General features: G+C 44.6%; 1 protein-coding gene across 1 annotated transcript in view; it reads left to right on the top strand.

The window, feature by feature from the left end:
* Positions 1-16,424, top strand: part of TRIO (trio Rho guanine nucleotide exchange factor) — a 227,662-nt gene that overhangs the window by 116,767 nt on the left and 94,471 nt on the right. Inside the window, exons 21-29 of the mRNA XM_047730524.1 lie at positions 2,244-2,438; positions 2,533-2,648; positions 3,419-3,485; positions 4,098-4,207; positions 5,166-5,235; positions 5,864-5,953; positions 10,916-11,008; positions 13,595-13,706; positions 15,710-15,900. Coding sequence (XP_047586480.1) covers positions 2,244-2,438; positions 2,533-2,648; positions 3,419-3,485; positions 4,098-4,207; positions 5,166-5,235; positions 5,864-5,953; positions 10,916-11,008; positions 13,595-13,706; positions 15,710-15,900 — 1,044 coding nt within the window. The remainder of the gene's footprint in view (positions 1-2,243; positions 2,439-2,532; positions 2,649-3,418; positions 3,486-4,097; positions 4,208-5,165; positions 5,236-5,863; positions 5,954-10,915; positions 11,009-13,594; positions 13,707-15,709; positions 15,901-16,424) is intronic.

Consider the following 16,424-nt stretch of genomic DNA (forward strand, 5'->3'; position numbering starts at 1 on the left):
AATAAAACAAAATGTAATAATTTCATATTAAAATTCATATTAAATTTAATAATAGTAAAATTCATAATAAAATTTAATAAGTTAACTTCCTCTTGGAATGTATGCTTCCAAGTCCGAAGCTTTGACTTCTTTATTTGGTTTATATTTAGTCTTGTCTTAACATATCCAGAAAAATGTCGTGTTGGTAAGTGAAAAGATTGGGTTGAGGGGCATCTGGGTGGCTCAGTCGGTTCAATGTCCAACTTGATTTTGGTTCAGGTCATGATCTCAGGATCCTGAGATCAAACCCCATGTTGGGCTCTGCACTGGGTAAGGAGTCTGTCTAGGATTCTCTCTCTCCCTCTTTCTCTGTACTTCCCCTCCACCTTTCCCTCTCTTAAAAAAAAGATCTGGTTGACAGATCTCTTCCTGTTAGCTCCTTCTACTTGAGTTCATTTCCATACCAGATGAAAGCCCTATCAACTTCAGGGTAGTTTAAGTTTTTGCTGACTTTTTCCAATAAACAGCTTGAATAGAATCTGCAATAGTTAGTTTTTTTCCCACAGAGACATGATTGTATCTGAGTTTTGTTTTCACTTGTTTTTTGAAAAGTATTATATTAATGCCTGTTTAGAGTAACTACCATGCCCATTAAAGTTATAGGCATATACATACTTGCACAAAGAACCTAATGTTAATTTATTTTCTCAAGAATTATTTGGTAAATGTCCATTATGCGCCAGGCAGACGGCAGTGAGATATTAGTAAGCAAAACAGATATCCCGGTCCTGTGGTGGTTACATTCTAACAAGAGACAGGCAGGCAGTAATGGTAGTAAGTAAACTGGGTCCTTGTTAGGAGGTGATCTGTGCCTTGCGGACAAGTAGAGCTGACAGGATAAGGAAGGGTATCTGTGACAGGAAGGGGTAGTTGTAATTTTAAGGGAATCAGGGAGGGGCCTGCTGAGAAGGGGGCCTTTAGTCAAGCGCAGACCTAAAGGAGCCACGGAGACATCTGGGGGAATAGCATCCTGGGCCGGAGGGGTGCTGGGGCAAAGAAATGGAGACAGGGAGCCCGCGTAGGGCCTACATGCTGGACACTGTGGCCAGTCGGGCACTCAGCTGTAGCGAGGTTACCCGGGGTATCTGCAGAGCCCAGGGATTTTGACAGCTGGCTTTACAGGTAGCCTAGTGAATTCTGCCTCAGACTTACTATATAAACTAAGATAATTTATCCAGGTTTTGAGCTCTGACCTTTATCCTTTTGGGATTTTTTTCTTCTTTTTTTGAGGCCTCTGCTCTAACGTACACCTGTTGGGGGGTTTTAAAGTCAGCTTCCTGAATGTTAGGCATAGAGATTTTGTAGATTAATGTCCGTGGAAAAAATCAGGTTCCCTGCCAGAGGAGTAACTGTACTCGTTGCAAGTGCCAGCGGGAACGTTGAAGGAAGCCTCGTTGTCGGAACCACGGGAAGGATGTGGTGGAAAAATCAGTTGAGTGAAGTCACTGCCATAAACGTTAAACCAGTGTTTTAGGCTTATCCTTAACTTGAAGAAAAAGTAAGCAGGTTATGTTTAACTTAATTAAGACATCTTCTCTAAGTACATATACAAACAAAATAACTCTTTTGAGAGGGAGTTCTACAACAGGGAAGGACATTTAAAATACCTCTAGGAAGATCATTTCCTGACATTTCCTCCATTTCTACTGAGAGCTGAAGGAGAAATGAACATGCGATGTGGACTTGCTCCAAGGATCCGTGGAGGGTCTGCCGGGGGGCGGGGGGATCCTCTGCCACGTTGGCGGCAGGAAAGCCGGCGTCCGTATCTGACCACTGCTGCCCTGAAGGCGCGGGGCATGGACCTGCGGGCAGCAGGGAGCGTCTCTGTAGCCGGTGCGTGTAGCAGGTCAGTGGTGGAGAGTCGCAGGGCCCCGAGAGAGCCTGAGCGAGCATTCCTGTCTTCCTTCAACAGAGCGCTCCTGAGCATCGACCCGATGGAGACATTGCCGAAGAAAGTCTAGATTTTTGGCTTGGTGGTTCTCAAGGTCATAAACCTGCCATTCTTTGCGGCAAGCTGAGGAGCGGTAGCTCGGCTAAGATCAGGGAGATGAATGGGTGGACTTGGAGCTTCGGTGGAAGTTTCTGTCCCCAGCGGTTTTTCCCTGTTGGGAGCTCAGAGCAGTAGGCAAGTTGCCACTATGTTTCTGGTCTCTGGCAGTTGAGTTCATTTGCCTCACAATACTTTCCTGTTGTTTTTTTTGCAGCAAACCAAAGAGAGAGTGAAGCTATTGATACAGCTGGCTGATGGCTTTTGTGAAAAAGGGCATGCCCATGCAGCAGAGATAAAAAAATGTGTGACTGCAGTGGATAAGAGGTACAGAGATTTCTCTCTGCGGATGGAGAAGTACAGGACCTCTTTGGAGAAAGCCCTGGGGATTTCTTCAGATTCCAACAAATCGGTAAATTACCTTGTGCGCACAGAATAAAGGTGTTCTTGCTCGTGTCCTGCCCAGGTTGAATTAACTGAAGTTCCTTGGCTCTCTTCCTCCACAGAGCAAAAGTCTTCAGCTAGACATAATCCCCGCCAGTGTCCCTGGGTCGGAGGTGAAGCTTCGTGATGCCGCTCATGAGCTCAATGAAGAGAAACGGAAGTCCGCCCGCAGGAAAGAGTAAGCCGTTCTCTCCGAACCTGCTGGGATTCGCTGAGCAAGTGAAGGGACCGTCACTTGGACAGACACGCTTGTGTGTGTGTCTGAAACCAAATGGCGCTGATCTATTATGCTGCTCTGGGTGTGCGGCGTTTTCACAGCATAGAAGCCACTGTCCCTTGTCACCTGCTTCAGAAACCGGGTCTTGTTTTCGTCCCTGTGCCTCCATTTCCTACAGGGTAAACAAACTGTTTTATGGTCGTTGTCATGAGTAAGTACTAGTACCAACGAGAAAAATAACACACATGGGGCTGTTTCAGAATTGCCGACTGGTGCACTGTACTAGACACTCATGAAGACAGGACTGTCCTGAACCAGGGGTTCCCAGCTGGGGGACATTCCGCCCCATGTGGAGACATTTTTGGTTGTCACACCGTGGGGAGGGGCTGTGTGCAACAGCATTCAGTGTTTGTGGAGACCAGGGATGCTGCTGACCTCCTCCACGACACAGGACAGCCCCCCCAGCAGAGTGCTGTCTGCCCCCGAGGTGTCAGTGGTGCTGAGTGAGAAGCCCTGACCTGCGGGAACCTCAACAGAATGTTTTCCAAAACGGTTTTTCCTTTGAATCGGTGGCTGCATACTATCTGTTCTTGACTTAATTCCCCAGTACACCTTACTGACTGATGCTTTTAAAACTGCCTTATTATTTTGTAAACCATCAAAGTAGGTAGCTAAAAAGAGCATGTGTCCTGCCTGTAAGCTGAGCTCCTCGCTGTCTTCCTCTGTTGAAGGTTCATCATGGCTGAGCTAATTCAAACTGAAAAGGCTTATGTAAGAGACCTCCGCGAGTGTATGGATGTAAGTAAGTTTTTTTGCTTGTTTATTTAGATTCGGTCTAAGTGAGCTCGTTATCCCAACCTGTTGGCAATTCTTAAAATAATCACACTTTTTGTTGCTTCTGAGAGTTGAAGTGTGCCTAAGCAGCCTGCTTTTCTTGTTTCCGCTCTTCTGTGAGATTCCAGGCTGTGTTTAGCTCATCCCAGAGATGACACAGCAGTAACCCTCTCATTCCATTCATCACATGATGGCCTGGCTCACAGTCTCTTTGTACAGAATTTTACAGCAGCTTCAGAGAAATGTGCCTACTAATTGTGACCGGCAGCTCGTCCTCTCAGAAGTTTGAAAGAATATTTGTCATACCTCGCAGAGTAGGGTAACTCCAAAACTCGCAGCCGGGGATAGAAAGTTTTGAGCTGGAATGTATAGGAACTATTCCCAAGTGCTTATAGCAACTGTGGGGACTTTTTTGGGGAAAAGTTTTTCATGTTGTTTTATAAAAAGTTGCAATCTTCAGATGTGTTTTTCAGTGATTCCTGAACTCTGGGTGTGTACTACAGACGTCAGGAGTAGCTGTTTCTTGGATGTGTGCTGTCGGTTTTTGTATAATCCCTCTGCTTCCCTCCTGACCAGACATACCTGTGGGAAATGACCAGCGGGGTGGAGGAGATCCCGGCCGGCATCGTAAACAGAGAGCTTGTTATCTTCGGGAACATGCAGGAAATCTATGAGTTTCATAATAAGTGAGTGGCTTTATCTTTGGGGAGCTGGTTACTCTTGAAATCTAGATACTGTGCTGCAGTGTCACAACAAGAAATGGAAGCTTCCAACTGAATTAAGCATCCATTTCAGTGAATCTGTTGAAATATGAATGATCCCTGTTGGGTTTTCGTCAAGAGACCCCGACACTGTAGAGACACTTTTTATAGAGATTCAGCTTTTTCCATGTGCTTCCGTGCCATAGAAGTAAGGTCAGGGGAAGTGTGAGCACTGTGTTTGGAGAAAGCTGTGTCACCAGCTGCTACGTCCATTCCTTCTCAGAATTAAAGGAGAGCTCTCCGGGGCTGCTGGCCGATGTGTGGTCTTGTGGTCTTTAACCAAGAAGAAAGGAGGAACTGAGGACAGAACAGATGTGTTGTCTGACCAAAATAAAATGCTCTGTCCATTGGCCACAGGAGGCACTTGGTTTTATTTTTAAGGGTTTTCTTTTGTTTTGTTTGTTGTTGTTGTTGTTTTAAAAGGCACAAGTTGCTTTGGACAGAGTCTCTGCAGCCCAGTAGACTGTGGAAGGATAATGCTGGGGCCGAAGCTGCCGGACTCTTCTTCCTCATGCCCCAGCCACCCCCCACCACACCCCAGCAAAACACAGTGAAATTTCAGTGACTTCTTCTGTTTATCTGTATCCCTAAATAACATCCTTAGCTACTGAACAAAGCACTCGCCCGGAAGTAGGCTGCTGGGGTAGACTTTGTATTAGGAAGTACTTAAGGGCTAAACATGTTAGCTGATTGAAAGTCACAATAACCTAGCCTAGTTAAGAGCTACACGTTTTGTTAAATCTTTAAAATCTAGAGGGCGCAGATGTGTCACTGCACTTGGTTGAAATGGTATGCTTGGCCTGCTTGGTTTGATTTCTGGCTTATCTCACTGGTAAAGTGCTTTAAACCCTCTTAATAATACAATACCGTTTTGACTCTGCAGCATATTCCTGAAGGAGCTGGAGAAATATGAGCAGCTACCGGAGGACGTGGGACACTGCTTTGTCACCTGGGTGAGGACCCTCGGCTCCTCATTCTCACAGCTGTGGCTTTGCAGGAAGTTGGAAGGAATATGGTTCATTTTTCTTCTGTCACCATCTTCTGCAGTGTCGGCTTACAGAGAAGGGGGCTTTGCTTCTAAGAATTACATTCTCCAGCCAGATAGTCATGTGGAATGAGCTTTTTATTGGTAGTGCGATGGTTTGAAGTGGAACATTTGAACATCTGGCGTATGGGGCCTGTGAGTGGCCCTGGGGATTCATAGGGACACACGAGTGCCCAGCACGTCTGGGGGGCCGGCAATGGGGTGGGAGAGGTCATCCATCCGGAGGAGAGGCTGACGGTCGCCTTGTGATGGTGCCCTGCCCTCCATGCAGGACGCTGGGGTTTGCCTCAGCAGCTATGGGAGCAGTGGGGGTATGCCCAGCCCTGACTTACTGGGCTGAGGGAGGCTTCTGCAGGTATGGTAGCAGGAGATGGCATTTCTTATTTTTAACAACTTTCAGTATAAAATAGGGTCTCTTTATGTAGAGCTTAAATTTCCTTCATCCCCATAGCTACTATTTCTACATAAAATTCTATCATATTTTGACTTACTGCCATTTGATTTGAAAGAGATATTCTAATTTTTGTTGTTTACAGGCAGACAAGTTTCAGATGTATGTCACATACTGCAAAAATAAGCCTGATTCTACTCAGCTGATACTAGAGCATGCGGGATCCTACTTCGACGTAAGTAAAAGACTCCTGGTGAAGCGATGAAGTCGTCTGCGTTGTGTTTGGTAAACATAAAGATGCCACACTGCTCATCGCTTTCACCTAATGGATGGGAGGGGGTGTTTTCATTTTTATCTGTTGCATTTATGGTGGGATAGTCTTGTGTTTCCAAAAGATCCTTCTAAGATTTCAACAGGTCTGTGTGTATGTGAGCTCACTTACTATTTATATATAACCATTCTTAAATGTAATATCATGTGCAGAAGGTGTAGACTATAAACCTGCTTTACCCTCTGTGAAGGAAAAAGAATCTTTGAACATTTGAATCTTTCTAATTCATTTATTTTTTCCATTTTTATCATATGATTGATTTCCAAAAGTGGCTTATCAGTAAAATTTTTACAACTAGCACTGTAACAATTAAGATCATTGGGAGGCTCTTTAAGTATATTCTCATTGGTGTAAGCATACATGTAGGTCCTCTTTTTTTGAAAGATATTGCAGGGAGGTGATTTGTACAAAGGTGGTTGGAGCCTTATGGAAGTAATATAAAGAAAGCTTCTTGGGTCTCCGGAATATAGTCAAGTGTGCTGAATACATCGTGATTAAAAGAGTACTTTTTAGTATCACGTGTAATTTGGTATAAAGGCTGCGAGAATTTTAGATTTTTTTTCTGTTTTTACATGTGTGCGTGGCCATGCGTGATGTTCTTTTCTGGACATCTGGGAATTAGGGTACATTTTAGCTTCTGTCTTTGCCGTGGAGCCCTGGAGATGGCCCTATTTTAGTTGTCGTTTTTGTGACCAGTAAGCCCTCATGAGTGCCTTTGTAAATACCAGGTCAGCTCTCCCAGCCTCGTGCTGCCCTTTCTTGTCAGGTTTTCACACCTTCCTCACTCTTTTTTTTTTTTTTTTTAAAGATTTTATTTATTTATTTGACAGAGAGAAATCACAAGTAGGCAGAGAGGCAGGCAGAGAGAGAGGAGGAAGCAGGCTCCCTGCTGAGCAGAAAGCCCGATGTGGGGCTCGAACCCAGGACCTGGGATCATGACCTGAGCCGAAGGCAGCGGCTTAACCCACTGAGCCACCCAGGCGCCCCTCTTCATCACTCTTTACCATCAGATGAAACTCAACATCAAGGCCGTATGCAGAGTTAGAATTCTGTATGGTCTAAGCACAGAGAGCATGTGGCATATGGAATCGAATAAAAAAAAAAAAAAAAACCCTTTGCCCTAAAACACCTTTAAGGATAAAGGAAATTCTGCTTATCTAACTGAGGGATCTCACAGATGTCTCGCCGTCAGTTCCCACCATACGGGATATTGCCCATCTTTCTGGGGCTCAGCGAGTGCCGTGGTTGTCTGTGTTTGAGATTTACCACTGACCTGGGAGCGAGGCCATCCTCTTAACCCCCCAATTCTTTGCCCCTGCCATCCAAAGTAAAATTTTAGAAGCACAGAAGTTTTTTTTAACAGCTTTTTAGAAAAAGGGAGCTTTCTTATATCAGCAGGATTAAATCTTTGATGGGGTTTTAGAAAAATACTCTGATCTCATAGCCATTTTTTAAAAAATATTTTATTTATTTATTTGAGAGAGAGAGACAGAGCATGAGCGAGGAGAAGGTCAGAGGGAGAAGCAGACTCCTTGTGGAGCTGGGAGCCCGATGTGGGACTCGATCCTAGGACTCCAGGATCATGACCTGAGCTGAAGGCAGTCGCTTAACCAACTGAGCCACCCAGGCGCCCCTCTCATAGCCATTTTTGTCTTCATTTTCTCTCATCATTTTATTTTCTTATGATAAGTAAACTCTTTGATCCCCATCTCGGTTCCCCCCATCCCTCCACTCACCTCTCCTCTAGTGACCATCAGTGGGTTCGCTATAGTTCAGAGTCTCTTCCTTGGTTTGTGTGTGTGTTTCTATCTCTCTCTCTCTCTTTTTACTTTGTTCGTCTATTTTGTTTCTTAAATTCCACAGCTGAGTGAAATCATGTGGTATTTGTCTTTCTCTGACTGACTTATTTCACTTCGCCGAATACTCTCTAGCCCATCCATGTCATTGCATATGGCAAGATCTCATTCTTTTGATGGCTGCGTAATAGTCCATTGTATAGATGAACCACATCTTCTTCATGCATCCATCAGTCAGTGGACACTTGTGCTGCTTCCATAGTTTGGCTGTTATGGATAATGCTGCTATAAATGTAGAGGTGCATGTTTCCCTTCGAATTAGTGTCTTTGTATTTTTTGGGTCAACACCCAAGTAGTGTGATTCCTGGATTGTAGGGTAGGGTAGTTCTATTTTTAACTTTTTGAAGAACCTCCATACTTTTTTCCAGAGTGACTGCACCAGTTTTTATTCCCAGGAACAGTGCTAGAAGGTTCCTTTTTCTCCACATCCTCACCAACACCTGTTATTTCTTATACTTTTTATTTTATCCATTCTGACAGGTGTGAAATGATATCTTATATAGTTTTGATTTGCATTTCTCTGATGATGAGTGATGTTGTGCGTCTTCTCATATGTCTGTTGGCCATCTGGATGTCTTTGGAGAAATGTCTGTTCATATCCTCTGCCCATTTTAATTGGAGAGAGAGTGTGTGTGTCTGTGTGTCTGTGTGTGTTGAGTTGAGTTGTATGAGTTCTTTCTGTATTTTTGGTTACTAATCCTGGATTAGTAGATATGTCATCTGCAAATGCCTTCCCCCATTCAGAAGATGTCTTTTAGTTTTGTTGCTTGTTTTCTTCACTGTGCAGAAGCTCTTTATTTTGATATTGTCTCAGTAGTTTATTTTTGCATTTATTTCCTTGCCTCAGGAGGCATATCTAGAAAAATGTTGCTGTGGCCAGTGTCCTGGAAATTGCTGCCTATGCTCTCTTCAGGGATTTTTATAATTTCACATTTGTGCCTTTATTCCATTTTGTGTTTACTTTTGTGTATGGTATAAGAAAGGGGTACAGTTTCATTCTTCTGCACGTTGCTGTCCAACTTTCCCAACACCATTTGTTGAAGAGACTATCTTTTTCCCATTGGATATTCGTTTCTCTCTTGTCATTTTTGAGCAGTATGATCCTATGATAAGGTATTAAAAATGTCAATAAAAATAGTGAGATTGGTGTTTAGAAATATCAGATGCATTTCTGAATGTTATTAAAATGGTATTCAAAACACATTGCAATATGTCTCAGATGTTTTGTGGGGTGTGCATGAAACGGAGTACTTCTCAGCTGTATGAAGGGATAAACTCCTGATACATAAATAGCAAAGATTCATCTCCAAAACGTGGGCTGAGAGAAGCTAGACATAGAAGAGTACATTCTGTATGATTCCTTTTATATGAAATTCTAGAATATGCAGAACTGATTTGGTGATAGAAATCAGAACAGGGGTTGCCTCTTGGTGGTGGTGGGGTTGTGGGTGGGGGAATTGGTTAGAAAGGGGTACGAAGAACTTCCTGTGATGTTGGAAATACTCTGTACATACTCGATTGCAAGTATGTTGACATTTGTCAGAACTCGGTGACCCGTACATGGGATTTGTACATTATACTGTATATGAAAAGATATCTTTTAGATGTGACATCATGAATACATGTATCATAATCATAAATCATAAATCCCACATTTTGAACATTTGTCATTGAAGAGAAACTTAAGGCTCTACTTGTGATTTGAAGGCAGAGGAAGAATTCCTAAATTTTTACTCCAATCTGCCTGGTGAGTGAGTGACCTGTGGTTCGGTGATTCTGGCAGCTGGCACACCGTAGGGAGAGTGGCCGCGTGAATCCCCCAGCGATGCTCGGTTCCTGAGGAGCTTAGTTGAGATGACCCACAGACTGGGAATATTGAGAATACAAAGAGGTGGTGGTTTTTAAATCACATTTGAAGCGCAGACTATTAGTAGATAACCCTTTTTTATTTTTATTTTTTTAAGATTTTATTTATTTATTTATTTGACACAGAGAGAGAGATCACAAGTAGGCAGAGAGGCAGGCAGAGGCGGGGGGGAAGCTGCCTCCCTGCTGAGCAGAGAGCCCGATGTGGGCCTCGATCCCAGAACCTTGGGATCATGACCTGAGCTGAAGGCAGAGGCTTAACCCACTAAGCCACCCAGGTGCCCCATAACCGTTTTTTAAAAAAGATTTTATTTATTCCAAAGAGAGTGTGAGTGAAAGAGGGAGAGGGAGAGAGAGAGAGAAGCATGAGCAGGCGGAGGGGCAGAGGGAGAAGCTGACTCTGCTATGAGTGGGGAGCCTGACGTGGGGCCCAACCATGGGATCATGACCCGAGCCGAAGGCAGATATTGCACCCACTGATCCACCCAGGCACCCCATTCCTTTTATCTATTTTTTTTTTTTTTTAATTTTCTGAGAAGAGTGTTAAGAGCCAAGATAGCACCAGTACAGTGGGTTGGTGTGAAAGTCTGGGCTAGGAGATGGATTGTGAGCGTGGATGGAAGAATGGCTGAGTGGTGTGTGAATGTGTTTGTGAGGAAGGAGGAGTCCCTATGCAGGAGAGTCAGGCTTGGGGGAAGGGATGTGGTCTGTGGCTCCAGGGCACCGGTGGCCCAAGTTGCCAGAGCTGCCGTGGGAGACAGGGCGTGTCTGGTCTGTGGCTCAGTGTTCCGTGGCTGACGCACCAGGGCTAGCCCAGGGCAGGGGAGGGCAGGCGGAGGTTGCTGGGCCAGTGTGGGCCCCACTTGGCTCCATGGCTGGGAGTCATGGGCTTGCCTGTTTGATGTCTGCACGTGAAAGCCAGGAATCCAGACAACACCGCTATCTTCTTGTTCAAAGTGATTAACTTATTCTTATGTTCAGCATATTGAAGGAATAAATAGTGATTTCTACTTTTATTTCTTAGGCTAAGAGTGATATGTGTGTACTCATTTTGAAGGTAAAAAATGGCGTTTTAGTTCATGCTACCTAATTTACCCAGTAATGTTCATCAGTATATATCCATTTATTTTTTTTCTTAATTCAGGAAATACAGCAGCGGCACGGATTAGCCAATTCCATCTCTTCGTACCTTATTAAGCCAGTTCAGCGAATAACAAAGTATCAACTTCTTTTAAAAGTATGTATGAAGCATTTTCTACCTGCAAAATTTTGTCAACTGTGCATTATTATTTTGACATTTTTCTCTCTGTTTATGTCAAGTACCCTGAATTTTTGAAATAAGACCTAGCCAATTAATTTTTTTTAATGTATTGTCATTTGTTACCCTGATCAGTTTCTCAGTGCAGCAGGTAAATAAGAGACTATTCCTTGATTAGGCACCTGAACTTTGATGACTGACCCTGGTCCCTAACATACACTGAGAAAAGAGATTGTGAAGTCTAGATCACTTGGTACCTGCGTCCCAGGCTGGCTCACTGACCATGGGCTGCGCACTGTGCTCTGTGCTCTGCATGTGTTAAGTTCAGCTGGTCTGCAGGTCTGGAAGTAAGCCTGTGAGGGGAAGGGCTGTCCCGCCATCACCACTGGGTCACTGGCATCTGGGCTCTGTTCTAAACCCATGTGGAGCTGTGGGTCAAGTAGCTCACCCTCGGCTAGTCCTCCCTGTGACGTCTAGTCACGTATCACACACTTATTTGTGGAGCGTGTTGTTCACAAGTCAAACTGATCTCCACTTTCTCTTGGTTATGAATGGTGAGCAAAAGTCATCCTGTAACTCGGTATGCTGGCGGGTGTTAACTAGAATTATTGTGATCATTTTGCAATATATACAAATAGCAAATCCTTATGTCATACTGTTGAAACTAACATAATGGTGTGTGTCAATTATACCTCAAAAGAAAGACCCATTTCTAATAATCTTAAGGATTTAACAGTAGAATGGGAGAGGAAACTTGGAATTTGTGATCGTTGTCACAGGATGCGTCATATAAATCAATGTACATTTTCTTGACTACGAGAATAAGAATCTACCAGCTCTACCTAATGATGTGTGTGCTGTTTATGTGGCCGGAGGATGTTATCCAGGGTGAGAATGAGCCACCTGCACTCCTTTTGGGACCCCTATTTTGTGAATCTGACTCTGTCCCTGGTGCCGCCCTCGCGCAGCAGCAGGAGGTGATGTTGTAATTTTCCCAGATGGAAAAAAAGTTCAGAGATGGAGTGATGAAGTCCTGAAACACTTTCTCTTTCTGTTAATGAGAAAACTCTAGAAACAGAAGTGGCCATATTCTTTTGTTAAAGCAATACCATCATGAGACATTTCTGTTGGGAAAGCTCTCCTGCACTTTTGTATCAAAATCCTATTAAGTGCTTTTATGGCCCTCACTGCAGCAATAGGAGCTTGCCATGAACGTGAAGTAGAAGTCAGGAGGTTGAGCTGTTTATATTCACATTAGCCCTCTGCTTTTTACTGCTGCAAAGGCCGTGTACCTCTTGGTGTCCTCAGGATTTAAGAATTTTGTCTTTAGCATGTGTTCCACTAAAAATCTCTTTTCCAGTGACCTCACATCTAGTTAATCACCATTAAAGTGGGACTTTAATTTATGAACCTCACGTTATTCTGCCCAGGGGTTCTTCAGCAGAATAGTAATAAGCTCTGTTGAGCTCCCCAACGAGGAGCGTTTTCTGCCAGTGAGGTTAATTTCTGTACATAGCATTCTTTTTTTTTTTTTTTTAAAGATTTTATTTATTTATTTGACAGACAGAGATCACAAGCAGGCAGAGAGGCAGGCAGAGAGAGAGGAGGAAGCAGGCTCCCTGCTGAGCAGAGAGCCCGATGTGGGGCTCGATCCCAGGACCCTGAGATCGTGACCTGAGCCGAAGGCAGCGGCTTAACCCACTGAGCCACCCAGGCGCCCCTGTACATAGCATTCTTAAGCACTTTTTTTTTTCTTGCCAATCTCCTTAGAATAATAGGTAAAAACCATCTGGTCATGAGTGAAAGTGCTTGTCTGGTGCCAAATTGCTCTAAAACTATCCAGTATGAGACCAGAGCTCCCTGCAGTGCCCTGTCCCTCTTGGGGATTGCTAGGACCCAGAGAGTGCTGGTTACTATTACTGACTATCACCATTCATACGCTGGTAAGAAAATATCCTGGAGCCTGCCGGAAGTTATTGCCCTTGTCACCCTTCCTTTAATAGCAGATGTTTCTCCAAGTGCATCTGAAATGGAATCACACTCAGGGAGGTGTGATCAGATCACTCGCGCTTTGCTAACCGTCCTGCGCACAAGGGCACACACAGTATGTGACTGTGGATACCGGCACGGCGTTGCCGCTCCCGCTTGTGACCCGGGAGGTCTGGGCTGGGGGCGGTGTTAATAGCACGGAAGCGTTCACGATCATACGGGGATGCACTCTGCGGTGACCTTCAGATAAAACCAGTAGCTGATTATGCTTTGCTGTGATAATTATTTTTTTATTATTATTTTTGAGGCTTGGTAGTTAATATGTACACTGATTTTGTCTTAAACTGTGACTGCATCTGGTTTCCTCTGATCTGAAGAAGCATCCTGAGTTGAGCCGGACAGATCCTTCCATCCATAAAGAGGCAGTGATTCATTTTCTATGAGAATATGTGCCCAGCCGACCGCGGTCTGTTGTTCTCTTGAAACTCATGGATTCTTCATGGCCTTTTTTTCTGCAAAGATCTTGTTGGCAAAGCTTTTGGCCTTTGGATGGTTCATGGTATCGGTCTCTTACAGGAACTACTCACTTGCTGTGAGGAAGGAAAGGGGGAGATAAAAGATGGCCTCGAGGTGATGCTCAGTGTGCCAAAGCGAGCCAACGACGCCATGCACCTCAGCATGCTGGAAGGTACGAGGCTCTGCACGTTCCCTGACAAGCATCTGCACACGTCCTGCTGACACTGTGTATGAGGGGCTCTCCCATGCCCTGAAACCCTTGGCTTTGGGCCTCTGTATTCTGTTAGGAGTTAAGAGTTTAGATGTGAATACCCTTTTTTTTTTTTTAAAGATTTATTTGTTAGAGAGAGCGCGCAAGTGTGCAGGCACAAGGCAGGGGAGGGGTAAAGAGCAGGGGAAGAGAGAGAATCCTCCAGCTGATTCCCTGCCAAATACGGAGCCCCACGTAGGGCTCAGTCTTACAGCCCTGAGATCGTGACCTGAGCTGAAATCAAGAGTCAGATGCTTAACCAACTGCACCACCCAGGAGCCCCAAGGACCTTCTGTTTTAAAAGATCTGGTTTCATTGCTTCCCCTTAGTTTCACGAAGTGCTTCAGCCTCATTAAGAGCACGCCCTTGTCCATCCATCTGGAGAACAGGCTGTCCACTCTCCCGGACCCCGGGAGCACCGTGTGTCACTTGTTGTAGGCAATCAGGTGTCCACAGTAGATGGATGGATGGAAGGACGGCAAGATCAGCCCCCTGTGATTATAAAATCCTTTAAAAAGCTTGCTGTTTCCCTGTCTCTATATCCACTGTATCACTTGCAAGAACCTCGAACACGGCGGCATGTGACACGGCAGTGTGTGATGTGGTGAAGAGTGAGGCAGAGAAATGAAATGAAATACTTTGCAAGTGAACTTTCCATGGATGCTTGTGTTTAAAAGGTTCTTTCTGTGTTATAGAGCTTAACTCCTATTACCAGGTACACAATTATGTACAAAAAGTAATCCTTCCCCAAATGCTTTTTCTAGCCTGTGTCTTACCAGTAGTATTGAGCAGTGTAACCGGTCGGAGCAGAGGTGCTGCTGTTTGCAGTAGAGATGCAGAGTCAGAGGCCAGGTGGGGTAGCTTTTCCTGTCTCTGATTTGAGACCCTGAGCTGGTACGGCAGCCCTTCGTGGCATCATCAAGGACTCAGGTTCTGTTCTCCATACTTTCTCTCTACTGCTTAAATGTTGTTTGCTTGGGAAGGTTTAGGGTATGTCAAGACCATGGAAATGTTCCATGCGGCAGAAAGAAAGTGAGAAAGAGGGCGGGGAAGGAGCAGCGGCTGGAAGGGCAGAAATGAGGAGTTGTACGCAAGACTGCCCCACACAGCCTGAGCTGGGCCACGTGCTGTCCCAGCACCACGGGGGCAGAAATGCAGGGCCTGTCTGAGCAACCACAGAGGACGCTTCTCTCTGGAGAAGGAGGAGAGAGCCGTGGTCGAGGGAGAACTAGCTGCCCCTGCCCCAGATATCCAGCCACTTCCTGCAGCCTGGTCGCTGGAAGTCCATGCAGTGGGCCACTTCCAGGAAGAGTTGAGCAGAGCGAAAGCCACTCCATGGCCCGAGTGTGACTGATTCACAGGAAGAATTTTGCAAAGATGGGAGAACTCACCAAGGAAGGCCAGACCAGAGCCCCGTGGAAAGGCTGGGACTGCAGTGGAATGTCCGGGAGGGTGTTCTGGGCTAAAGAGGCAGAGGATCAGGTCGCAGCCTGGGAGTAGGCAGTGGCCTGGGGGAAGGTCCGTGGACCATTCTGGGCCAGGGGAGGAGGAGGTCTGTGTGATGCGATGCCGTGAATGAAGGCCAAGGAGAAGCAGGGAGTTCATTCAAACCTCAGATTGTGTTAATGCCACCCGCAGCAGATGGAGTTGAAGGAATAAAGCCATGAGGAAGCACTGACTTTTTTTTTTTTTTTCTTCCTTTTTGAGCAAGGGAAGATACATGCAAAGTCATATTTTAGGAAGAATTATCCTTCGTCGGGTGGGATCAGTGCAGAGAAACTGGAGTGAGGGCCCAGAAAGGGAACTCTAATCTGTGATGTAATTGTTGGGCATTGAACAAATGTTTAAATCATCACAATGCTGTCCTGTGCATCATTTTTTATTTTCTTTCAAATTGATTGTGCCTCCTTGTCTTTGTGTTGTAGGGTTTGATGAAAATATTGAGTCTCAGGGAGAACTCATCCTGCAGGAATCCTTCCAAGTGTGGGACCCAAAAACCTTAATTCGAAAGGGTCGAGAACGGCATCTCTTCCTTTTTGAAATGTCCTTAGTATTTAGTAAAGAAGTGAAAGATTCCAGTGGCAGAAGCAAGTACCTTTATAAAAGCAAATTGTTTGTAAGTATCAGCATTCAGAATTGTTAATTTAAAGGTAACACACTTGCAAATCTTCTTGTAGGCAGAAAAAAAAAAAGCACCATTGCTTTCAATTTAACCTCCCAAACTGCCCTAAAATGTGAAACTTCAGAATTGTTAGGTTTTTATCTTCCACAGTGAACATCTCTTGACGATCTGGAGTCCACTAGAGGGAGCTCATGGGTTTTAGCTTCGCTAGACTGAGAAAACCTGCTTTTTCTAAATTCCATAGACTCTGAGGATGAGAAAACACTTTTTAAGTGAATTTAGATTTACCTCTTATGTGCCCAAACCAGCTTTACAAATAAATGATCATATGAGTCTACGATTAAGTTCTCATATCATTCTAATTAATTTTCCTTTCACCAATGTTGGAAGATACGTTAAGCAACCTTCCTGGGTGGCTGGCTGTAGCTCTTAATAATCTGGGGTGAATTTTTCTTTCAATAAAGGTAAGTGTGTGGAAAATAAACAAGTAAATTTAGGGTTCCTTACACTAACAAAAT

The sequence above is a fragment of the Lutra lutra genome, chromosome 5 (genome assembly GCF_902655055.1).
Source record: "Lutra lutra chromosome 5, mLutLut1.2, whole genome shotgun sequence".
Lineage (NCBI taxonomy): Eukaryota > Metazoa > Chordata > Mammalia > Carnivora > Mustelidae > Lutra > Lutra lutra.